This window comes from Haliotis cracherodii, unplaced genomic scaffold (assembly GCF_022045235.1).
Source record: "Haliotis cracherodii isolate W230 unplaced genomic scaffold, xgHalCrac1.p SCAF_6, whole genome shotgun sequence".
NCBI classification, from domain to species: Eukaryota; Metazoa; Mollusca; class Gastropoda; order Lepetellida; family Haliotidae; genus Haliotis; species Haliotis cracherodii.
The window spans coordinates 62,615,279-62,641,770 of record NW_027266319.1 but is presented as its reverse complement, the minus strand read 5'-3'; the positions used below and the strand labels follow the sequence as shown (position 1 = coordinate 62,641,770).

Here is a 26,492-nt window from a genome sequence, read left to right as displayed (position 1 = left end):
CAAATCAAACCAATGTGTGATCTAATGCCACCCTAATCAGAATGTTCAACAAAATAGAAATTTCGTAATCCCAAAATGTCGCTCGTCAGTTAGAATTATATTCACCTATATACACAAGATTAACAAATTACCATTGAAGTACTTTGTAATCTTCAAAAATAGTTTCAAGTTTATGGAAAGTGATGTCTTCTGTTCATGCTCCTCAAAGTAGAAATGTTTCTTTCATTCATGCTCTGATATGTTTGAATAAGTCCTGGTTGCAATAATTGTTTGTTTGTTTGTTTGTTTGTTGTTTAACGCTGCACTCAGCAATATTCCAGCTATATGACTGCAGTCTGTAAATAATCGAATCTGGACCAGACAATCAAGTCATACTGTTGACATACATCAACCAAGTCAGCGAGCCTGACCACCCGAGCCCGTTAGTCACCTCTTACGACAAGCATAGTCGCCTTTTACAGCAAGCATGGGTTGCTGAAGACCTATTCCACCCCGGATCTTCACGGTAAGCAATAAGTAAATTGAGTCTCTGTTGGAGCTAGTAACACCGATAATATGTTCGCATGTGGTTGTGTATGTGCATGTGTGTTTTATAGCGATGGCCCACTGAGACACAGTATCGTGACTTCGAGCGACCCAGCCAACCAGTGAACCAGTTCTGTCCCCACAATGCTGAACACGAGGCAGGGTAACAACTAGTACTTTACACGTCTTTTGGTATGACGCGGCCAGGGGATCGAACCACCGAACTTCAGTGCAACTTCAGGGTGGGGGTAGATGACATTAGTAACTGAATGCAGGGGCGGTCGGGTAGCCTAGTGGTTAAAGTGTTCGCTCGTCACGCCGAAGACCCGGGTTCAATTCCCTACATGGGTACAAAGTGTGAAGCCTATTTCCGGTGTCCCCCGCCGTGATATTGAAGAAATATTGCTAAAAGCGGGGTAAAACCAAACTCACTACCTCACTCAGTAACTGAATGCAACAAAAGGATTTCATTGAGCCTGACAAGTACATTTTATAGATTTATGAAGAAAGGTTATCAAATAAAATAACTAAATTTCTGTGTTTGATTATCATTCCATTTGTTTAATTTGGGTTTATATAAATGTTTAAACCAAATCATTTCAAACTGGGAGGTTTTCAAAAAGAAGAACCTAAATTCAATTTGACATTCAATTTATTTTTCTTCTTCTTGGTTCCTATTTATAGATAATATCAAAAATATGTTTACCAACAAATACAATATTTTCACAGTTTGAATGAGTGGAAATAACTCAAAAACAACAACAGAAAACACATTTTTCAGATATTTCAGTCCTCTAGTTGAAAACAATGCATGCTGACGTCAGGGAGACAATTGAATTTCACAAACATTTTATCTAAAAAAACAATAAATACAATTGATATGAGATACTGTAACAGAACATGTCAAACTGGGCAAAAACTGTTCAATTTCCGTAGAACTTGCAGCATTGAGTTTGATTGATCTGAAGAAGCTGATACACGGTGAAGGAGTGAGTGGGAAGATGTCTTCCTGGCTTCAGACAGATCGGGAGAGACAAACTCTAAGCACTTCTAGCTTTTTAAAAACAGTTCTTATTATGGATCACATATTTCTATTCTGGGCATTCGTAAAAATAATGACAGCGAAAGCTGCCACTTCCTTTACGCCGACATGAAAACTATCTGCAAAAGCAGTAAACAATTGACAATTGCTACTGTTAAATTGATTAAAGTGAATGTACGTTTTTCTTGAATTCAAATACTTCAATTGACAAGGACTGATAATAGATTTTAGCTATAAAGCTCCTAAACAGTTTCTTTTCATTGGAAACTAGTAAATTCAAGAAGTATCTAAATTTGTAAGAACTCACTGTTTGAACCAATGTTCAGTGAGTGAGTGAGTGAGTGAGTGAGTGAGTGAGTGAGAGGAAAGTCAGAAGTGATGCAGGTCTCAGACGTTTACCACTTTGGTGAAACCCACGAGCATGACAAACCTAGAAACATAATCAGGGCGACCGGGATCCGGACCCACAATCATATGTGTCTGGCATGCCCAAGGGATGCAACTCTGCACAGCGATTTCTGGTGCCTTAGACGACTGGTCCACCCATGCCCCCTTGACCAACAGAATTTTAATAGTCTCAGTTTCAGATGAAACTGCAAACTAATATTTCAACATGAATCAACCATTTGGCTATCCTCCATCCATATTCGAATTATTCAATAACTCATCAGTGTGATAGTCTACTGAATTAAAGTCTTCACTATCCTACTGCAAGATTCATAATAATGTGTGATTTTCCTCAAGGCAACCTTTACCAAAGCATCTGAGGTTGGCGATCAATACCAAATTAGTATGTAAGAACAACTTGATTTTCTATACCCAGTAATATGCACATGATATTTGGTAATTACAAGTAATATTGCATGTGAACCAGTAAATTCTTTATCTCTCCTTCCTGAGTCTTCAATCATGAAAGTTCACTCAGTCTATCACTCCCTGTCAGAAGAAGCATTCAAGGGAGATAACCACTGACTCTTCAAAATGCAAACTAGATTCTTCTTGCCATTCTCAGACCATATAATCTTCAATCATGTGGGATAATTCTCTATCCAGAACTTTAAGAAGTGGATCTTAGCCTGTAATATAGATACCCTGTAATTTGATTTCATAGCCATTTACAGTTAGCAAAAAAAGAAACTAAAGTACAGCATATTAAAGCAAAAGTCAATAACATTCTACACATTCCTAATTACAGTAACTGTAGGTGTACGAGATGAGAAACTGCATGGAACTCGGAAATAAAGCCTGGAAGGCAGCATCGGCAAATTACACTTAACAAGAAAGGTCAACTAGTCCTTTGTAAAAGGTCATAAGGTAACTGGCATTCTCTTCAGAATATGCTAGAATAATATGGGCCCAGTAGTGCGTAACCTTTCAAGATGCAGAGAAATTTGGATCCGCATTTCATCTACCACGGCTTTGCAGGATGCAGATAAACAAAAGCTCAACAGAATTGGATTTCCAGATCAGATAGAAAGGGACCCTCATCAACTTCCCATAAACCAAAGTGTATTACAACATGACAGAGCCATTCTGGCTAAACTGCTTAGCCTTTGGCTAGCCTGATGAAGCCGTGCTTGAAGACGTCCATCCTGGCTGCTGTTTGTTGGGAGAAACTGATACACTGACAGGCCCTACACCCACGGAGATCAAAAATTGGAATTCGTGGAATTTGTATCTATGTACTATCAATTGACCTCATTGATATTTCCAAAAATACCATTACAAAAACTTGCAGGTTCAAAATCAACAGATTGTGTGAATGTTGATTAATGTTGTAGTCAGAGTGAGTGAGTGAGTATGGTTTTACGTCGCTTTTAGCAATATTCCAGCAATATCCAGGCGGGGGACACCAGAAATGGGCTTCACACATTGTACCCATGTGGGGAATCGAACCGTGGTCTTTGGCATGACTAGTGAACGCTTTAACCACTAGGCTACCCGACCGCCCCTGTTGTAGTCAGAAATAGTCTTGAAGAAATCATGTGACAGAAAAGGTGGGAAATGATTAGAGTTGCTGTTGGTTGTGATTGCACATCCAATCCAAAATTTGGTATGTCATATGTTCACCCAAGTCACTGTCTTTGACCAACCAATACACAATCAACAGTAATTGTGTTTGACCACACAATCCACAATCGACCAAGTCTCATTTTTGACCACACAATCCACAATTAGCAGACAGAAAAGGTGGGAAATGATTAGAGATGCTGTTGGTCGTGATTACACATCCACGATCAGCCATGTCACCTTCTTTGACCATCCAATCCACAATCAGGTATGTCATATGTTTGACCACCCAATCCACGATTAGCAAAGTCACTGTGTATGACCACCGAATCCATGACAATGATTATCATTTTGTTTCGTTTGAAAGAACTACACCATTTGACAACTGGCTGCATTTCTGTAAATGTGTGTTTTATGCACTGCACTATTCCAGCCAGGGATATCAACAAAGTCTTCACGAAGTATACCCATTTTGAGAATCAAACCCAGAACACTACCCCCATCCTGGCTCCATTTCTGAAGCAACTTAACCAAGTATTACAGCTTATGTAGTTATATCTCAGTCAATGCCTACTGTAGTCAATACAGGCAATTGACATTATAAGACTTAACAGTCATGTGCGCCTCAATGACTGTTATTTGGCAGGCAACATAATGATTACACGATGCTAAACAACCTGGGTTATGCTTGTTTCAGAACCTGTGAGAGTATTGTCGCAAGGGTTGGGTTGTAGGAGACAACTTTACTTACACCCTGGAGATCCATTTCCATCTACTGTCTAGATTCAGATGAATTTGACAGAATGAAATTGAGTAAATATGCCAATTTGGCTGAAAAGTCTCATTTTTGTTCTATTCAAAGAGAGAAGCACTGCCCTATTGTCTCGTGGTTGATTGTCTCCGGCCTGGAGCGTCTTGGTGGCTGTCAGGTAATTATGTGTTGGAACTACTGGCATTCTGATTCCACTGACTGAGTTGGTCCATCGGTTCAACTCAAATAAGCCAAATCTGGCGCCAACTCCAAGACTCAAAGAGGAGCTGGGATGATGCCAAAACTAGGAATGGTCAGGACGGACGAACACAGAAGATGTCCACGGCTTGATGGGATCTAATTCCAGTCATGTGACGCCGACAATCGCACACAATAACTCCGAGCTGACCAGGCCTCAAATTAAGTCCTACCTCCACAGATTGACTGGTTTCATTATCAGTCCAACACTCAGATCGTTTGCCCATTCCCAACACACAGAGGCTTCCAGTTATTGGACACGGCCACAGATTGAATCAGATAAAGCAGCAAACTGCACATCTCGAGGTGGTCCTTGGCCGCGGCATTCCATTGGCTGTCGCTAACTTTCTGATCAGAATTGGACAATCCATCACACTTAGATGAAAGATGTGCTTTGGACCAGTGAAACCTCATGAATTTGAACTCTCAACATATCTTTTACGATGACCTGCATCAGGGATATAGTTATATTGCCATTTCACTCGTCACGCTACAGAAAATGTGACATGTATTGACAAAAAAAAGATTGGGATTTTGAGGTGAGGTGAAATAGGGTTTAACGTCACGTCCAAGATTATTGCACTTATATAGCGATGTGCATGCACGTGTGTGTGTGTGTTTGTGTGGCTGCTTGTACTAGTCCAGACTGATGCCAATTATAGTGCTAGCTCACTGAGATACCATGCCGCAGTTTAAAATGAATATCCCACTCAGACACAGTATACTGACTCCGAGCCGACCAGTCCTTGTTTTAGCCCCTTAATGCCGAGCGCCAGACAGGGTAACAACAAGTACCATCTTTTAACGTCTTTTGGTATGACACGGTCGGAGATCGAACCCCGGACCTTATGCTCACCGGGCGGACGCTCTACAATTAGACCACGGAGGCGGTCGATTTGGATTTTGAATATTTTTTGCGGATACGTTTTTGTAGTGAAAACTGATCACATGATTTTGTAAGCAATATGCCCCTGAATGATCCCTAACTTATTTTGTTAAGTATACATTGGCTAATCCCCAGGACTTCCTCAATAAGACTTCACTGGACCTGACTTCTGACACCACAATAACAAGCTGACTCTCCTGACTTATCATATAGAAATAGTGCATCACATTCATGGAAGACATGGCTGGAAAGGCCAAACACCTGGAGGATACTTATATTTCATGGAGCTGACTGAATATAAAAGAACGGTATATTTTGATCATATTACCTGTTCTGAGCTTTATTCCACATACTGCCCTTGATATAAGGACTCATGTAATTCACATACTTTTATACAAGAATTGAAAGAGTAGCTTATTTTGTAGGCAGTGAGTGAGTGAGTGAGTGGGTCCTGGATGAGTGAGTGAGTGGGTGGATCTTGAGTGAGTGAGTGGATCCTGGATGAGTGAGCGGATGGATCTTGGATAAGTGAGTGAGTGAGTGAGTGAGTGAGTGAGTGAGTGAGTGGATCTTGAGTGAGTGGGTGGATCTTGAGTGAGTGAGTGAGTGAGTGAGTGAGTGAGTGAGTGAGCGAGCGGATGGATCTTGGATGAGTGAGTGAGTGGGTTTGGCTAAATGCTGCTTTGAAAGGTATTTCTGTACATGACAGGATTTCACAATGAGGGAGTGAATGTCCGACTGACTAGCATGTACTCATTAATACATCTTGATCTGTTTTCTTTTTAAATTCTGTTAAATTAATAGGCATATAAAGGTTTTAATGATACACAACAGACAACCAGTACCAGTTGACAGAGTCACGGAGCCTGTTTCCAGAACTGTGACTCAACGCTTGCAGTTTGAAAATTGCTGATCAACCTATCTCTGTATCGCCAAACATAACCATAGATTGAAATAGTCCATCACATCTATAATGCAGGGCCCAGACTGTCATACAGATAAGACTCTGCTGAAAAACAAATGCATGACCCATATGTGCGGATGCCAATATCCACCATCTGCTTCTATACATGATAATAAATATCAGGCGCTAACACTGAATCTAATACACATGCTCATCAGAGAGAGGCTTCCAATATCAACATTGCCATAAATTGAGAACACTGTTAACATGTTCAGCACCTGAACTGCCTAATGGAGTGAGTGAATGAGTGAGTTGGGTTTAACACTGCTTTTAACAGTATTGCATTTATATTGCGGCGTGTCAGCTTAATGTGGGAGGAAAGCCTGAAGTGATGCAGGTCTCAGACGTTTACCACTTCGGTGAAACCCACGAGCATGGGTATGGTCCTGACAAACCTAGAAACATAATCGAGGCGAACCGGTATTTGAACCCACAATCATAGGTTTCTGGCGTGCCCAAGGGATGCAACTCTGCACAGCGAAACGCGGCGCCTTAGATGACTGGGCCACCCATGCACCCAAACAGCTAAAGGAACTTGGAATAAAACTGAATATGTTCAAATAAGGATATAAAAAAATATAATTGGACCCGTGAAGATCCAAGGTAGAATGGGTCATCAGCAACCCATGCTTTACGTAAAAGACGACTATGCTTGTTGTAAGAGGCGACTAACTGGATCAGGTGGTCAGGCTCACTGACTTGGTTGTTGCAGTATCACAATTGCATGGATCGATGCTCAAGATGTCAATCACTGGATTGTCTTGTCCAGACGTGATTATTTAGAGACTGCTGTCATATAGCTGGAATATTGCTGAGTGCAGAGTTAAACAACAAACAAACATACAATATATCATTGATACACATGAGATGCTCATTTAACTTGGAAGTCTAATAGAACTATTTGAACATTGTACGAAAGTTGCGTCATCTTACAGCTAGCAACTAGCTCGCACATTCTAACCAACAAATACTCAATTCCGCCTCAGTCTTGTTGTCTTACTGCAGCATGGATATTACCAGGATGACTACTCTCCCAAACATTCCTCTTTCATGTTGCCCTCCTGGTGTATACATATCGTATACAACCCTGGTCGTTCCACAAACACTCTATACATTGTGGAACCAGACATTGCCACATTGATATTCCTGAAGGGTAAACAGTTCATTCCAACCTCTGGACGGAGAAACAGCTCCGACAATGAAATGTACTACCAGGGTTTATAACGACACAGAAATGTGTGTCCCATACTCACAAATGTATAGAATGGGCGCAGAAGAAATATTTTGTGCGTCTCAAGGGACTCACAATAATATTCAAAGTATCAAATTCTTGACCAAAAATACAAAGGTCCTGTAATTAAAGTTGTTATTAAATCTTACAGTACTGTACACTAAACCATTTCATTACTTTACAGGACCCTCAATTTTTCTGTAAGGACCCTTGATAATAGTAATTGGGGTCTTGTAGGTCAAGGAAAAACCTTGTACAACTAAAATGTCAAGGATCCAATTCTTTTTTATTACTATAGTTTATCTGTCACGACAGATTTAATATAGTAACATCAGAGAATTGGGTTTTTTTAGTGGTATAGCTGTCAATTGCAAAATATTTTTTTTAATTATGTCATAGATGGAGTATTTACTGACAATGTTCTATTTCCAGTATATCCATTGTGACAATTTTTCAATATTCCACACTTATTGCTGTAGGGGGGACAATATAACAGCTTCACACAATGTTCAATTTCCAATATATACATTGTGACAAGAGCATTGATAAAGAGAGTTAGTGAGGCATATATACATGGGGGGGGGGGGGGGGGGGGGAAGAGGAGGAGGACAACAAAAATAGCTTCACACATTGTACCCATGCTTGAAGCAAACATTAATCTTTGGTTTGATGCAAAACCTCCAGGCTACCCTACCAATAGAAGTCGAGCTCGTCCAACAAGTCCTCTCACAACATTCCATGTGTAATATATACATCCCACACACTTAATAACAAATCTTGCTTAACAAGCCATACAGCTTTTAGCACAGGACCTATCATCATTAGCCGTATTATGGCACAAGAATAACGGTAAATGGCAACCACTTGGTACACAGTTTCTTCTTGTCTGGGAACTGTTTACGTTTGTGTTCTTCAAATGTCTGCCAACTACCCACTGAGCTGGGGATTACCTGACAAAGGCAGCACAGATGCCGGACATTAATGTCAAGAGGGTTAGAGAAGAGGAGCTGAGCAGTGAGCCTTTCCACAGTGGAACCAGATGTCCCACCAGCCTCCGCCACTCACCAGCCACAGATATCATACTTGTGAGTTTATTGGTCTTGTCTATTTATTTCTGCCTTGTAGGATCCTGACAAGGACAACATTTAGTATCCTTTACAAATTGAGCAGAAGTTATTAACTATTCTAGAAATGCCAATCTGATTTATTTTTGTTTTATGGAATTTCTTGGTTAATACATGGCAGAAGTAAAATATACAAAAATGTTGTCAGGCTTGATTTTAAAAAATACAGAGTGAGTGAGTATGATTTTACGCCGCTTTTAGCAATATTCCAGCAATATCACGGCAGGGGGACACCAGAAATGGGCTTCACACATTGTACCCATGTTGGGAATCGGACCCGGGTCTTTGGCGTGATGAGTGAACGCTTTAACCACTAGGCTACCCAACCGCCCTAAAAAACCCAGGACACTTTTGTTTTTTTCAAATATTGCAAGAATATTTGGACAATTTAGTCTTAAAAAAAAAGAATAAAATATATTGGTCAAGCCTACATTCCAGAATAGGTTCAGGATTACTGAAACATTTTGCTTGACAAAATCTAGGTGTAGAATTAATGTGTAGTTTGAGGTAAGGGAATTTCAGTGAGAATGATGTGCCTGTTCTATAACAGTGAGGGCACCTGTCAGATGAGGACCATGGCAAGCGGGGATGAATCCAGGCAGAAAACATCCCACTTCACACAACTTATTATCACAGTGGTGTTAGATCTTCCAGAGGTTTAGGGTATGACCTCTTTAGAATAATGGAGAACAGAACATATCTTGTCATTTGTGGTTCAAGAAGAACAAAATGTTTCAATGACAGAGAGTTCTTTTGATATCATTTGCACATTGTTAACCTATATAGAATCAGAACACTGTTTTCAGTGACAAACAGTGGAATATATACAACATACAGAGCTGAGTGTTTCAATGACAGAGAGTTCTTGGGATATCATTTGCACATTGTTAACCTTTATAGAATCAGAACACTGTTTTCAGTGACAAACAGTGGAATATATACAACATATAGAGCTGAGTGTTTCAATGACAGAGAGTTCTTGGGATATCATTTGCACATTGTTAACCTTTGTAGAATCAGAACACTGTTTACAGTGACAAACAATGGAATATATACAACATATAGAGCTGAGTGTTTCAATGACAGAGAGTTCTTGTGATATCATTTGCACATTGTTAACCTTTATAGAATCAGAACACTGTTTTCAGTGACAAACAGTGGAATATATACAACATATAGAGCTGAGTGTTTCAATGACAGAGAGTTCTTGGGATATCATTTGCACATTGTTAACCTTTATAGAATCAGAACACTGTTTTCAGTGACAAACAGTGGAATATATACAACATATAGAGCTGAGTGTTTCAATGACAGAGAGTTCTTGTGATATCATTTGCACATTGTTAACCTTTGTCGAATCAGAACACTGTTTTCAGTGACAAACAATGGAATATATACAACATATAGAGATGAGTGTTTCAATGACAGAGAGTTCTTTTGATATCATTTGCACATTGTTAACCTTTGTCGAATCAGAACACTGTTTTCAGTGACAAACAATGGAATATATACAACATATAGAGATGAGTGGGGAATAATAGACACTTGACATACCGTATACACTAGTATGAGTGGGTGTTATGAATGCTGACAAGGCATGAAGATGTATATATTACACTACAGGATGAGTGGGGGATTATGTACAATAACAATTTCAGGTATGCAGCAATCTGGTTCAAGAATGGGGACATCTGAGTGCTGGGGATTACATTCTGTCATTCATCACTGTCATCGGAGAAATGTCTTAGTGACAGACTAAGTCCCCTTGGAACATTCTGTGTGTTACATCATTGTTTTATGTGGGAAGAAAGCCCCGGGGCCCAGGTCCTACACATTTCCTACAGATGTTTAACGTTGCACTCAGCAATATTCCAGCAATATGATGGTGGTCTGTAAATAATCGAGTCTGGACCAGAAAATGCAGTGATTACATCATCGATCTATGCAATTGGGATATGATGACATTTGAGTGAGTGAGTGAGTGAGTGAGTCCCAATTGCATATATCGATGATGTAATCACTGCATTTTCTGGTCTAGACTCAATTATTTACAGACTGCCATCATATAGCTGGAATATTGCTGAGTGCAACGTTAAACATCGAACAAGAATCCTGAGAGAGATATTACAATTTCTGTCTAAAAATATCACTGGCATCACATGATGGAAGTATCTAATACAAAATATACCTCACTACTTCATATTTCTGGTTGTATTTAATAACCTTATTGATATTCTTATGTTTCAACAGCCAAGAAGGTCGGATATCTCCAAAGCTAAAGAACACTGAACTTTCTGAGCATCAGAAAACCCAATAGTGAGGCCAAAATTTATTGATGATTTTTGGGTCTAGTAAGGAATTGGGAAAAAATACAAAATTATCTTCATAGGAAAAAAATAATTGCAAATGCAACTTTGACAAAAACTGAATTCATCGATGCCATCTTTAAATTATTTTTATGGAAAAAGATGGATGTGTTTTCGTGAAAGAAAATCGATGAGCATGCTGAAACCTAAATGCCTAAGGGCTTTTTACACAAAGATGGGGTTAGCAACACATCCTCATCCTGTTCTGGTTGGATCAGTCGGACTCGGTTTTAGTTAACCCTAAGAAAGAAGAAAAAACAAACTAGAGAATCATCCAGTCTGTATATAGAAGGAATGAGTGAGTTGGGTTTAACGTTGCTTTTAACAGTATTCCAGTTATATCACACCTTTTGATTCCAAGACTCATCCCCTTCTATATACGGGGGCACGGGTGGCCCAGTCGTCTAAGGCGCCACAATTCCCTGTGCAGAGTTGCGTCCCTTGGGCGTGCCAGAAACCTATGATTGTGGCCCTTCGAATTCCGGTTCACCCCGATTATATTTCTAGGTTTGCAAGCACCATACCCAAAGTGGTACACGCCTAAGTCCTGCAGCACTTCAGGCTTTCCTCGCACATTAAGCTGACATGCAGTGACATAACTGGAATACTGTTCAAAGCGGCATTAAACCCAACTCACTCACTCCCTCATGCTAACCCTGACCACCCCAAGGGCTCCACCAGTGCACCAGTTTCCCAGCTATTGTACTCATCCTCCATGACGTGTCAAAGACGCATGTTCGTGAGGTCATTAGGGCGTGGGTGCTTGCCCTCATCAATGGAACGGCGGCAGGTATGTTCAAGAATGGAGTTGTTAAGTACTACGATGCATTCTCCCAGCCACAAGAACCAGGAGTGGCTGTAATACATAAGTATAATCACAAACAATGCTGCAGCGGTGCACATGGCAGCAGCGGTGCACATGGCAGCAACGGTGCGGAGGAGGCGTACAAATCCTCTTACGCAACTTGCACTGCACCCGAATGCATGTAATACCTCACAGAAGCTGATTACCTTGCGTGTGCATTTGGGCCTGTCATGTATGCTACACAAATCAATATCTGAAGACTCAACAGCTTCGCATTTTGTCACATTATTTCCGCGAATATCCCTGGATTAAAACCAAGGAGTGTTGAGGCTCTTGTATCAATTCCAGACATAATCATACAACCACGAAATAAATTAGTGAACTTTTTCAATCAGCACATACATATCTACAGCAAGTGTTGGAAAATTTAGTCTCAATGACTAATAACTTACAAAGATGTCGCTAGAGTCTGAGAACAATGCTAACCTGATTTGTAGAACATACAAGTTGCTCATATTTAGTGTCAATAGAATTTGTTTTGGTATAAACCAGTGTTACAGATTTAGGGCATCCAACATACAAATACAATTGGCCAGGGAGCCTTTAAGTTTTAACTCTGGTTACAAAACCTACTCCTACATCCTACACCTAGTGAGTGAGTGAGTGAGTGAGTGAGTGAGTGAGTGAGAGAGTGAGAGTGAGTGAGTGAGTGAGTGAGTGAGTGAGTGAGTGAGTGAGTGAGTGAGTGAGAGTATGGTTTTACGTCGCTTTTAGCAATATTCCAGCAATATCACAGCAATGGGCTTCACACATTGTACCCATGTCAGGAATCGAACCCGGGTCGTCGGTGTGACGAGCAGACGCTTTAACCACTAGGCTACCCGACCGCCCCTACACCTAAAGAGAGCTTATTGCAACAGAATCACTCGGCACATTAGCAAGCTTCTCTTCCACTAAACCCCTTCCCTTCATGCACAGCAGAAGAACTCTATTTCTGGCACCCCAAATCTCACAAAGCCATTCTGTTGCACTACAGAACACATCCCGCCATCGTCAATCACTTCGGGCAGGGTTACACCACACTAGTGATTTCCAATAAGGACTCCATACCACAGTGTCTGGTCTCACAGAACCAACATCCGGGCTAAACGTTGGGGCTTTCAGAAACTCAGCCCGTGTCACGGCACAAAGCAGCGAGTGTAAGGAGCAGAACGGGGATCAAAGGCTACACCGTGTCTATGGGGATACTACAGGCTGTTTTGGCCATCGATCTGTGACTCAACTCTCCAAATGTCAACGTATGTGCATAGCAAATCATCTCCTGAATCACATGCTACAGGAACATTCCATCACACACTCAGCGGACATCAGCAGAACATTCTGACTTATACAACAGAGCTATTGGTATTCCTTTATGTGTATGCATGAGTAAGTTGGGTTTTCGCAATATCAAATGGTGTTTCAGCATGTCAAGGCTGGGGGCACCGTAAATGGGGATCAAACATTGTAACCACATGGAAATCAAACCGTTGAGTTTGTTTTGTTTTTAATGACGTACTCAGCAGTACTCGAGTCTGAATCAGACAATCCTGTGATTGATATTGTATGCATCAATTCATGCCTAGGTGAGGTGAGGTGAGGTGAGGTGAGGTGAGGTGAGGTGAGGTGAAATTGGGTTAACGTCACGTCCAAGATTATAGCACTTATATAGCGACGTGCATGTATGTGTGTGTGTGGCTGCTTAAACTAGTCCGGACTGATGCCGATTTATAGTGCTAGCCCACTGAGATACCATGCCGCAGTTAAACATGACATGCCACTCAGACACAGCATACTGAGTATACTCCAGGCTGACCAGTCTTTGTTTTATCCCCTTAATGCCCAGTGCCAGACAGGGTAACAACAAGTGCCATCTTTTAACAACTTCCGCTCTCTTGGCGGACGCTCTACCACAAGACCACTGAGGCGGTAATCATGCATAGGGGTACAAGGACATGCAATCATTGGTAGCCTATGAGGACCAGCATAGGTTGCTGGGGACCATTCCTAACCTGGAGGGGGCACGGGTGGCCCAGTCGTCTAAGGTGCCGCGATTCACTGTGCAGAGTTGCATCCCTTGGGCATGCCAGAAACCTATGATTGTGGGTTCGAATCCCTGTTCGCCCGATTATGTATCTAGGTTTGTCAGCACCATACCCGTGCTCGTGGGTTTCACCGAAGTGGTAAGCGCCTAAGATCTGCACCATTTCGGGCTTTCCTCCCACATTAAGCTGACACCCCGCGATATAACTGGAATACTGTTATAAGCGGCGTTAAACCCGACTCACTCACTAACCTGGACTCCCCACAGGGTCCCTCTCTTAATCAGTGCTTATGACAAGTATGAGGCATCAGTGAGTTATTTTACTCCGAATCCCTTGGTGAGCCCTCTATCCAAGAAATGAATCAATGCATAATAAATGCACATCTAGACCACAGGGTACCATTATTCTTTTCCCCTAGCACATATCTAACACATATAAATTAACTCTGGATACATATTTAGTCTTTGATCATGCCCTAATTGTGTCTGATAATGGTCTAATTGTGTCTGATCTTCTTTGATCAAGAAGACCCAGATGAACATGATTATGGGCATCAAACCTGATGTAGTTTAATGAAATAATACTTTTTTGGGTTTGGTTAATGGCTATGCATCAGTTAGAAATTCCAGTTTTGTTCGTTTCATTGGAAACATCTACTTAAAGTTCTGATAATCCTTGGCAATAATGCCAGACCAAGTAAGCTAAATAATAAAAGGGTCCCATGACTCCAGTTAATGTCTGGATTGGTTTTAACTCCACTTTACTGTTCATTGCAAAAAGACACCGACCATAAGATCAGACAGGTCTTGGGAATAGAAGGACAAGAAACAGCAGCCTTGTAGTTTCAGGGATTAGAGCGGTATGTCGTGACAGCTCCAAGACAAATACATTTTCATGGGTTTTATATGGTCCATATGTCATCGTAAACTGGGGAAAATGGCTTCCTCTTCGGCAGGGTTTGTAGGCTATGAGGTTGTTTTATACAAAGTCTTATTGTCAGTGGATTTGAGCAAATATTTGCACATCCAGGGAAAGGATATAGAAACAAAAAGAAACCACAACCAACTCTGCAGGGAACACTCGAACAAATCTCAGTTTCCTATTGAAATCTCCCCCAACTCGTTGTCAAATGGTTCCTTTACTACAGTGATGGGGAATAATGGGGAATAATGAGCCTGTTCCTTCGTTTGATGCAGAGTTGGCTGTAGGTGACCAAAAGAAAGGAGTACTTACGCAAAGTTGGATCTTTTGGTGGCTTATAAAAAGATAATCCTAATGAAATTATTGCCGCTACAATCAAGATAATGAGGGTGACATCCTGTAGAGCCTCCCACACCAGGCGCAGGAACGATTTAGGAGCCTTGGGAGGTATAATATTGGATCCAAATATTTTTCTTCTATGTTCTAAGTCTATAGGATTTCCCGACAATCCTGCAACAAAAAACAAGAAAGATGTTAGGACATTTAAAAAAGACATTCATCATGTCTGAAAAGAAACTTCATGGACAAGATTGTTACACAAAACACACCTCGTGGATTTCCATCTAAATACTATCACCACGGACAAGCATCATGGATTCAAGACTCTAATCTCAGCAGGCTCAGATTCACGTGCCTGGGTTGTATACCCCCAAGGGAGCTGAGAATGATTCTTGAGTGCACAATGATCTGGGGTAATAATAGTGCCTTGAGCATGCCCCTGAGAGGTGTGGAAATACACGCAAAATAAATAGCCTATTATTATAAACATGGCAATAACCCATCTACATGACAACAGCCTGTAAAAAGAAGAAGAAGAAGAAAAAAAAAATCAAGTCTGGACCAGACAACCCGATGATTGATATTTTGGGCAACATCCCACGCTGTTGGCATGCGTTGCCCGATCCTTTAAGTCACTTCTTATAGGCTGCTGGGGACCCATTCTAACCCAGAATCTCGACAAGGGATATCAAGTCCAATGACAAGATTGAAGTACTATTACAGCTCAACTGCTAAGGATCCCCATCAGGTAGGGTTGGGGAGGAGTTTTTAGTTCTGGATGAGTGAGTGAGTGAATTAGGTTTAAGATGACTTTGGTAATAAGTCGTTCAGTCTTACCTCAGGGTCCCAATACAAAGTGAGGTGAGGTGAGGTGAGGTGAGGTAAAATAGGATTGAGGTGAAATGGGGTTTAACATCGCGTCCAAGATTATTGCACTTATATAGCGACGTGCATGCACGTGTATATGTGTGTGTGGCTGCTTATACTAGTCCAGACTGATGCCGATTTATAGTGCTAGCCCACTGAGATACCATGCCGCAGTTTAACATGAATACCCCACTCAGACACAGTATACTGACTCCGAGCCGACCAGTCCTTGTTTTAGCCCCTTAATGCCGAGCGCCAGACAGGGTAACAACAATTACCATCTTTTAATGTCTTTTGATATGACGCGGCCGGGGATCAAACCCCGGACCTTCCTCTCTCCTAGTGGACGCTCTACCACTAGACCACGGAGGCGGTCACAAAGTGTGTGAGGAAAGACAAAAGATGCATGTCTAGGACATTATCCATTGATCAGCAGATCCTGGAAAGGATAAGGGAAGCAATGTTGCAATGTACATTTAGACACTTAAACTAGAAATATTCAGGCCTCTGTACAGCCTGTACACACGACCTCGTGACAGTAACCCGCCAGCTCAGCCACGTCCCAGCTTAGCTAGCTTGTTTGTTGTTTAATGCGACACTCATCAATATTCTAGCAATATGACGGCATTCGGTAAATAACTGAGTCTGGGCCTGACAAGCCAGTGATTGATATCATGAGCATCAATCATCACAACTGGGATAAATCATTTTTCGACCAAGACAACACGATCACGTCACTGGCCTTTTACGACGCTTACTGCAAAACAACGGTTTGTTTCAGATTGGTTCAATTCAAGGAAAAAATGTAGTGAAGATTCTTTTCCAAATTTGACATGATAAAAAATGTGACCCATGAAATATTGATCAAATCCTGAAAATACCCTTTTTCCATTTGTCTTTTGCCAACGAACCACTGGCTCATACAAATTTTGTAAACACAAAATACCACCTTTTAAAGGATTAAAAAGCCATGATGACACTTTCCAAAGGGTAAATCATATGCTGAATGTGCCTTCAACCAAGTTCATTAGCACAAAAATACACTACAAAAATATGTAAGTCCACACAGCAGTTCTTCAATATTATTTATCGATCACATTACACACATAATTTGAATATATTTGTCAAACAACAGACTTAGAGCTAAATTGAAGGCCTTTCAAGGCCTATTCAAGATCAAGGACATTTCAAGGCCATTTCAAGGCCAAGTTGCCAAATTCGAGGCCATTCAGCCTGTTTGAACTTTGTATATACCGATACATTCAGCAGCCATGGCGGAACCCTATCCTCAGATCAGTTTCATAACAGCCATCGCTGCCACCCTGCCAACTTTACCTGGTGTTAATTAAAGGGCATTAGAGAGTGCTGGCGTACACCTAGACTTGCACAAGTCTCTAAGGCAATAATTATTAGTTTTAATCCTAATTTCTAGATATTGAAAATAATAAGAACAAGTTGTCCTATAAGAGACTGGAGTTCTGTACTGTCTACATATCTAGACTTACTTATTAGGATAGAATTACTACACATCCATGGATTTATCTTTCAGTACAGCCTTGGAGCAAGGCTAGTTTACACTCAGTAGACAGGGAACTGGCCCAAGAGAACATGATGTTATCTGTTCTTTTTTTTAGCAGTATGTAATACCTAACTGTAAAGTATTGTATATGTTAATTATTCACCACGGGTGATAAACTGGGATCAAATATTCACCTAAGTGCACCATCAAAATAACCAATGGTGAAATATACCATCGGATATCAATCAGGAGCACGTAAAGTGAACGAGTCGCCTCGTACACATCTATGTCCTGGCACGTCAATGGCTTCATGCTTGATAGGTTTTTCTATAGAAAACTTTGCTCATATATATACACAGAGAAAGGCAGGGAATATCTAAACATATGCAGGGGTAGAAACTAACATATTTAGTCCACTGGTCCTCATACTGATAACATATAGCAAAACCCCCCAAAATGGCAAATTTCTACTGGTCCTTATGATACCTTAACTATTGGGCAGTTTGGCAAGGACTACAGGACTACAGCCAATTTCTAACGCTGATATGTTAGTTGTTATGAGAATCCCATTATGACATACTGAATACAAAAACTTAGGAATCATGCATATTTTTTAGGAATCTTTTTTTATGAAATTGAGTGCTTAAACTTCACCACACAAAAATATCCTTCAACATATTTTTTTTCAAAATTCAGTATATAAAGAATATCACCCCTGTGTCTTTGATATAAAATATATGAACACAAATTGGTAAAAGTTTAAACCTTCGAGATCTGCCAAGGAGTTTCAAACTTTATCAACGAGTGTTGATGAATTTGACATAAAAAGACACAAGCTGAGATTCTACTTATCATCCAAAATCCTTCATCCAACTTTTCCAATTTGTAAAAAGTATTTACCAGTGTCTTCAGTGTAAAAGGTACAGCAATTCAGCCTCAGAGGAAGAGAGAATAGTGATGTAATTTGATTGTGATGTCATGGTATCCAATCATGTCACAATGGTCTATGAGCCTTTAACTCAAATAGGACCTTTCTGGTTATGCTATCAGCAGGGGTCATGGGTGGCCCAGTGGTGTAAGTTGTACAACTTGCAATGTGCCAGGATCTGTTTGATCATGGGTTTGAATCTTGGGTTGGCCTGATTGTGATGGTTGCATGGTTTGTCAGCACCATACCCATGTTTAAAGTTTACACTAAAGCAGTGTCTGAAACAAGCTTTACTCCCAACACGACAGGGCTAGCGACTCATAAATGTAACTAGTGCATAATTAAATACATGCTGGAGTAGGTATCCATTATCATTTTTCTCATAAGTCCTTCACTCTATGCTTTTGACTTTTACAGCTTCATAATCCCAAAGATAGCTCTTGCTCTCAGACGAGTCACACATCAATGTCAGATTCAAAATTTTCTTTTCATCAATGAAATTTCACCTGGCCTGACAAAAATGTTGCCAGCCTTTGGATAGCAGGCAAGCAGCTATTTCAGACACTGCACTAAACTGGTAAATCCATGGCTGCATCACTTAGAGCTTTCCTCCCACTTTAATCTCACATGCTATAATAGTACCACTTTAAACCAAACTTACTCCAAGATCAGCAACAAAAACTATACTATTAATTAGGGTTAGACTTGAGTAAAACTTGCCTGCCTCCCATGTTTCTTTCAAAATGTCCTATCCATCAATCACAGTCTTAGATCAGCGTATTTCAAACAGAACGATCCCTGTGATATGAACACAGTCTAATCTAAATCTATCCAAGATAACAAGCAGTTTCCTTAAATCCATTATCAAACATATTACGACCATTAGATATTTGCAAGCATATAATTTTTATCTCTTTCCTGAATCCTGAGATTGTTTTCATGGACCCAAAACAAGAAAACCTTGTCATTATCACATCAACCTGACTGTACTTTGAAGACGAAATTAGACTTCAAAAACTACGTAAATGGAGGGGTAACCTTCATTACATTTTATTTGAATGTGTCGACACGCACACAAATAATCCAGAGTGATCGCTCATCTCACTACAGAACAGGCCATGTTAAGATAGATCCCAAACTCTGATCTTTGGCCTCAAATGGATTATCCAGACCTTCAACTCAATTCTCTGAAATGGCAGAGGTCACTGGGCATCAACAAGAAACAGTTTTAGTAGAATATCGATCGGAAGGCTAGAAGACAGAAAGTCAGCCTATGAGCTTGGCGGCCAGGTCAGCATGTGAACCTGCCGGCACACCGATTTTGCTGATCAGCTACGCTCGGAACTTCAAGAGGAATAAAGACTGGTTGATAATGACAAAAAGTGCAACGGGCGTATTGATCTGGCAGATGAGAAGAGCTTGCATAGTTTGTTTAGCGCCAGGTGAGAGCCTCACTCCCAGCAGACCTCTGCTAAGTACGGATCTCGCCTCCCCATCACTGTCACAATAGACCTACAACTCTTTTAATGGACATACAACAGGCCATGTGACAGAGGAGCGCTATTTTCAGCCGACAACAAAAGAAGATAAATATACGTTCTTCGCGACTGGCGGCAATCTCTGCGTGTAAGCTGGTCCTGGGAGTGTGGATATTTCAGGCGACAACCTGTGACGGAGACATTCCGTATCGATTGGGAAATGCTTACATATGCTGTACTAGGAAACACCCTGACACCTACCAAACACATCTTGGATTGTGCCATTCACATTCTGATTAAACTGACATTAACACATATTTTCCGACTCTAGCAACCCTTCCACACCAAACTTGAGACTACCCCCACTATTTTCTAATCAAGTTGACTGACATTTGCCGATATATTCTAATTCTTATCGCACAGCACTGATACTTTTCACACCAAACATGAGACTGCCCCTGCCTTATTCTAATCAAGTTAACATTCACCACAGCGATGTTATTTATTCAGGATATATTGCCAAGCATCAAAGGAGTATTTTCCTTCACACATGTTCAAGCTACCATTTAACAAGACAAAGTGGCAAAACTAAGTTTGCAAGCTAAGTTCTCAATAAAAAGATTCAGTAGAATCAAACTGAACAAACAATTATCAAAGATGGAAAGGATTAACTTCTTAGTTCAACATCCAAGAGAGAATTGTCTACCATGAGAAGAGTTCTAAGACACATATCTTCTGAGTGGCATTTGGGCGGTTGGGTAGCTTAGTGGTTAAAGCGTTAGCTCCTCATGCCCCAGACCTGGGTTCAATTTCCCACATGGGTACAATGTGTGAAGCCCATTTCTGGTGTCCCCAAACTCACTCACTCTGAGTGCCATTAAGAGAGAATGAGTGAGTTACGTTTTACGCTGCTTTTAGCAATATTCCAGCAATATCACGGCAGGGGACACCACAAATGGCCTTCACACATTGTACCCATGTCGGGAATCGAACCCGGGTCTTCAGTGTGACGAGCAAACGCTTTAACCACTAGGCTACCCAACCGCCCCGAGTGGCATTAGGTAGTTCGTTTGATGAACAAGGACAATTTCTTCTGGATCAACATCTCTATTACAGCCAAAGTGACTTGTTTGATGAAGGTGTTAAACTGTACACCAAAACATCACCTCAGCCTTAATAGTGAGTGGGTGAGTGAGCGAGCGAGTGTTGAGTGAGTGAGCGGGGTGGTGAGTGAGTGAGTGAGTGAGTGAGTGAGTGAGTTTGGTTTAATGCCTTATCTCAATTTTTTCAATGTTTACACTTGTTCATTCACCTGAACTCGCTGAAGGAATTCTGTTTTTTAGCATAACACAAGATAAATCTTTTTGTACACTACGGATCATAAAGAACTACTTTATTCTAATCTTTTTCCACACTCTGAAACGTGCAGCATAGGTCATGCTAGGTAGGCAGAGCAAGCATGTACTGTTGTGTTGGGCATCTACCCCTTACAACTCCACTTTCCCTAAACCGCTGATCATCCATAACTCTCATCAATTATTTGGACCCCCAAGGTACCGTTGTAGCGAGGGATCACTGTATATGATAAATCACTGCGTTCTTTGAACCATATTAACAACCCTCTCATGACCATCAACTCTCAAGGTCATCTAAATCATGTGAAGAGCCCTCATCAGCGGAGTGAGTGAATGTTGTTTTACGCCTTAGTCAGCAGTATTCCAGCTATACCACGACAGAACCCTGATCAAAATGATTATTCAAAAGCAACACACACATCTCATTCTGTTTACCTTCATTTGGAGACGTATAGAGCTTTCTACACATTTCTGTAACTCCATTGTACTTTGTAAGCATGAGCTCGTATCCCTCTGATCCGCGATGTTCCATCAACTCGCGGAGTTCCTTTAGGGATAGGCCATACTCGGCCGGGCGGCCATCTATAGTATCAGCCGGCGCCGCCATTCTGCCTCACCACTCTGCCTCACAATACCTGAAATGAAACGCCACACATTAATCAGTAAGTCATATTGCCTTGATAAGCATATTTATGCTGTTCCAGTTAATGAACATTCAGGTCATCTCTGAAGCACGTTCGACTGTAATAAACAAAACTTGATGAATATTCATGTGGCAGTGCAATACTTCAGCACCTGGGGGGGGGGGGGGGGGGGAGGGGAAGGAGAGACCCTGTAAGGACAAATATAGGGATGGGTATTAGAGGCTGTATTGCGATACCTATCACGATATATTGTGATAAGTATGAATTCAGCAATCTGATACATTGAGGAACAAAACAGGATGCTGGTACAACAAAATGTTTACTCGGTCAATAAATACGCAGCTATCTTCGGCCCTGGACGCATGCTGCGTCACAGCGAAGGCAATTGGCAAGGATATACCGTTAAACACATGATAAAAATCGCTATTTATAATCACCCAATATATCGAGATTGAAAAAATGATATTGTGATACGTATCGTGGAAAGAATGAACCTCAATTTACCAATATACCGGTAATACCGCACCCCCTTATACATGGGGGACTAAATAATTTCACCTGATTTTATGTGAGAAGTACTTTGAAGCTCATGTATTGGAAGAAGTGTCAGTGAATAAGTGAGTAACATTTATTTCACGGTGTATTATGATTTATACATAAACACTCAGTGAGAAAAAACTATCAACAAGAATGTTTGACAAGATGGATGACTACAACTTTCCATTGTCAACTTTCGTTTCAGGTCAAGCAATATTCCTGCAGCTCCTGCCCTTGGAATCTACAACTTTTGAAGTACAGCATGCTCTTTCTACCAAGATTTCAGAGAGCATAATATGACTCTTTCTCCAAAATGTTTGATCAGGATTACAACTTTCATCATGACCTCGGTGAATCTTTCTAAACGTTTTATGGTAGACATGTGGAGGACATTTCCAAATTTGACAAAAATGATGTCCGATGCAAGTCCCTATTTTGACTCGTATGCTATGTTCCTGTGTTTCTTCAGGTGAACAATTGACTTGCCTTTGCATGTGTTTGTAATGGGTGCCACCGGTGGTGCAGGATATGCTCACCCTTTTGCGAACACCTGGTGTCATCACTATTTGATAGTGATTTCTAAAGACATACTCTTCATACAGTCGGAATTGTACAATCTTCTTTAGCAATGAATTAAGCAATGAATACTGTCGCTTTTATTGAACAGTAGATCAGAAATATCACGGCGTGTCTGCTAATGAGGAAGGAAAGCCCCAAAATATACACGTCTACAGCTATGATGAATACATAACCTGTCTAGTGACAAAATAGCAAAATAAAACCATCAGGTTCTGAGATGTGTTCAAGAATGTTTCAGGACTATTTCTGGCAATTTTTGTTATAAATAAACATTCACAGAATATAGAGAGGCTCTCTATTTTTGTTCCTTGAAGATCGTAACCAGTAAAAGATCAACAGCTAGGGTCACACAGTTCTTTGTTCTCCTTCCCATGGGAGAAGTCCACCGGTGTTACACAAGAAGTCTAGACTGTCAACACCAGCTGCAGCATCAAAACATACATCATGATCCTGGTCGAAAGTACATCAAATTGTGCCCCACCCTCTTGATGTATGTCCTGTAAGTCAAACCCAGATGTGGCCTGACTCACATAAGGAGCAAGTGAATAAGTCAAACCCAGATGTGGCCTGACTCACATTAGGAGCAAGTGAATAAGTCAAACCCAGATGTGGCCTGACTCACATTAGGAGCAAGTGAATAAGTCAAACCCAGATGTGCCCTGACTCACATTAGGAGCAAGTGAATGTTGTGTAACGCCAGTCTACAATATTCAAGCCATATTACAATGGCCTGCGATGACACAAAGTCTGACCATCAGATTCATTTAGTCTCTTACGAGCAGCATAGGTTGCTGGTGTGGGTGAGGTGGTGTTGGCCGTGGCATTGGGTGAGGTGGTGTTGGCCCTGGCATTGGCCGAGGTGGTTAGGGTGAGGTGGCGTGGTGTGAAGTGGTGTTGGCTGAGGTGGCCTGGGGTGAGGTGGTGTTGGCCGTGGCGTTGGGTGAGGTGGTGTTGGCCGTGGCCTTGGCTGAGGTGGTTAGGGTTAGGTGGCGTGGCGTGAAGTGAAGTGGTGTTGGGTGAGGTGGTGTTGGGTGAGGTGGTGTTGGCCGTGGCGTTGGGTGAGGTGGTTAGGGTGAGGTGGCGTGGCGTGAAGTGGTGTTGGGTGAGGTGGCGTTGGGTGAGGCAGTGTTGGCCGTGGCGTTGGGTGAGGTTGTGTTGGCCGTGGCGTTGGCCGAGGTGGTTAGGGTGAGAAGTGGTGTTGGCTGAGGTGGCCTGGGGTGAGGTGGTGTTGGCCGTGGCGTTGGCTGAGGTGGTTAGGGTGAGGTGGCATGGCGTGAAGTGGTGTTGGCTGAGGTGGCCTGGGGTGAGGTGGTGTGGTGTGAGGTGGCATGGGGTGAGGTGGTGTGGGGTGAGGTGGCGTGGGGTGAGGTGGTGTGGTGTGAGGTGGTGTGGTGTGAGGTGGCATGGGTTTAAGTGGCGTGGTGTGAGGTGGTGTGGTGTGAGGTGGCGTGGGGTGAGGTGTGTGGGGTGAGGTGGCATGGGGTGAAGTGGCATTGGGTGAGGTGGTGTGGGATGAGGTGGTCTGGTGTGAGGTGGTGTGGGGTGAGGTGGTGTACACCGTGCTGGTGAGGGCCGAAGTGGTGTATGTACACCATGGTGTTGTGGACCAAGCTGGTGTGGGGTTAGGTGGGGTTTCTCATCTGGAATGTATGTTCTCTTGATAGACACATCAGGCAACTGAATTTCTTAAAAGTCTACAAAAGCGGAAAGATAGAAACATTAGCTGATAAGGACTTCATTACAACTATTAAGTCGCTTGTTAACATAATGGAATACTCATTACACTCAATCTACAGTACTTCAAATACATTTCTGTTTGTCATTATTACCAAATAACTCAAGTAGTCCGTGATTTTATACTTCCCCATTTAGAGGCATACTACAATTACTGACGATGACAGCTGAAATTACGTCATCTGTATCACTTAGGGAACCTGCCGAAACCAATTAGGATTACATCACTCATTGATACAATGAGTTTGTGAGTACATTGTTCAACATTGTTCAACATTGTTCTTAGCAGTATTCCAGCTTATATATAGCAGGGTTTTAACATGACAAGCACGTACTCCAACCACAACGCTACTGCCAAAATCTACCTATATACAATGTAACCAAACCAAAACAATACACAAAATATTAAAGTTGGTTATTTCTTGTATTATAATAAATAGTCCATACAGAGTTCCAGTCACCAAATTTAAGGCTTTTTTTAGGCAGCGTCCCGATTTTCAGGGCAAAAATAATCACTAAAAGAATCATACAGGGAAACTGTCAACAGTTACGTGAACACAATAACTCCTTGCAAATGTAACAAGATTTGTTTGTTTGTTTGATGTTTAACGCCACACTCAGCAATAATCCAGCTATATGACGGGGGTCTGGAAATAATCGGGTAGGGCCAGACAATCCAGTGATTGACATCATGAGCATTGATCCATGCAATTGGGATACGATGACATGCATCAACCAAATCAGCAAGTCCGACCACCTGATCCCGTTAGTCGCCTCTTACGACGAGCATAGTTGCCTTTTACGGCAAGCATGGGTTGCTGAAGACCTATTCTAACCTGGATCTTCACAGGTCTCAAATGCTTAATGTATCAACAGATGTGATGTTGTTGTGGGCGTGAATTACCATGATCCCGATAGTTGCCACTCAAGGCAAGCATGGGTCGGCATATAACAAACAATAACATTACGCACCTAATAAGTCAAATGAAACTATCTGAAACCCAGTCCGATACAAATACATCAATAAATTTAGTCAATAGAGCACCATGATTTGAAGCGACATGAGATGAAATCTGTCCTACATAATATCAGTATTTCAACATTCAACATTCAACATTCAACAAACAGATGAGCCACATGAATTATGGTACAATTTTCTATGAGATCAGAGAATTAATAATACCTTATTGTCAAACAGGCACTCTACATCTTCTTTTAGATTTGGAAATACAAACCTTGAAGACTTCGATTCGAGAGTATTAGAAGCATTTGTCCCATTACTTATCGTAAATCCGTTTCCCTTGAGATGGGCACTGATCACGCACACAGCTGCCCCTACACAATACCGATCCCATCTGAGAACAGACACATCCATACTTACCCTGAATTAACTCCAATACCAATGAAAAAGCCACAGTGGTCAAACAAATCCATGGGAGATCACAACAGTTTGTTGGAGACAGATACCATAGTGACCACACCTCAACAAACACTCCAGCAAGATATGAAAGTCGCTTATCTGCTATGCGTCTTCATTCAACCACC

The 26,492-nt window shown here is 41.4% G+C and overlaps 1 protein-coding gene across 14 annotated transcripts in view; it reads right to left on the bottom strand.

Annotated features, from left to right (window-relative positions):
• Nucleotides 1-26,492, bottom strand: part of LOC139446763 (plasma membrane calcium-transporting ATPase 2-like) — a 186,237-nt gene that overhangs the window by 59,157 nt on the left and 100,588 nt on the right. For 13 of the 14 annotated variants that reach the window (XM_071228086.1, XM_071228085.1, XM_071228084.1 and 10 more), the window contains 2 exons: nt 21,889-22,088; nt 15,280-15,477 (listed from right to left, as the gene is read on the bottom strand). In XM_071228086.1, coding sequence (XP_071084187.1) covers nt 15,280-15,477; nt 21,889-22,060 — 370 coding nt within the window. In that variant the 5' untranslated portion in view covers nt 22,061-22,088. Of the gene's footprint in view, nt 1-15,279; nt 15,478-21,888; nt 22,089-26,328; nt 26,451-26,492 lie in introns of those variants that run through there. The other variant, XM_071228076.1, reaches the window with a different exon arrangement.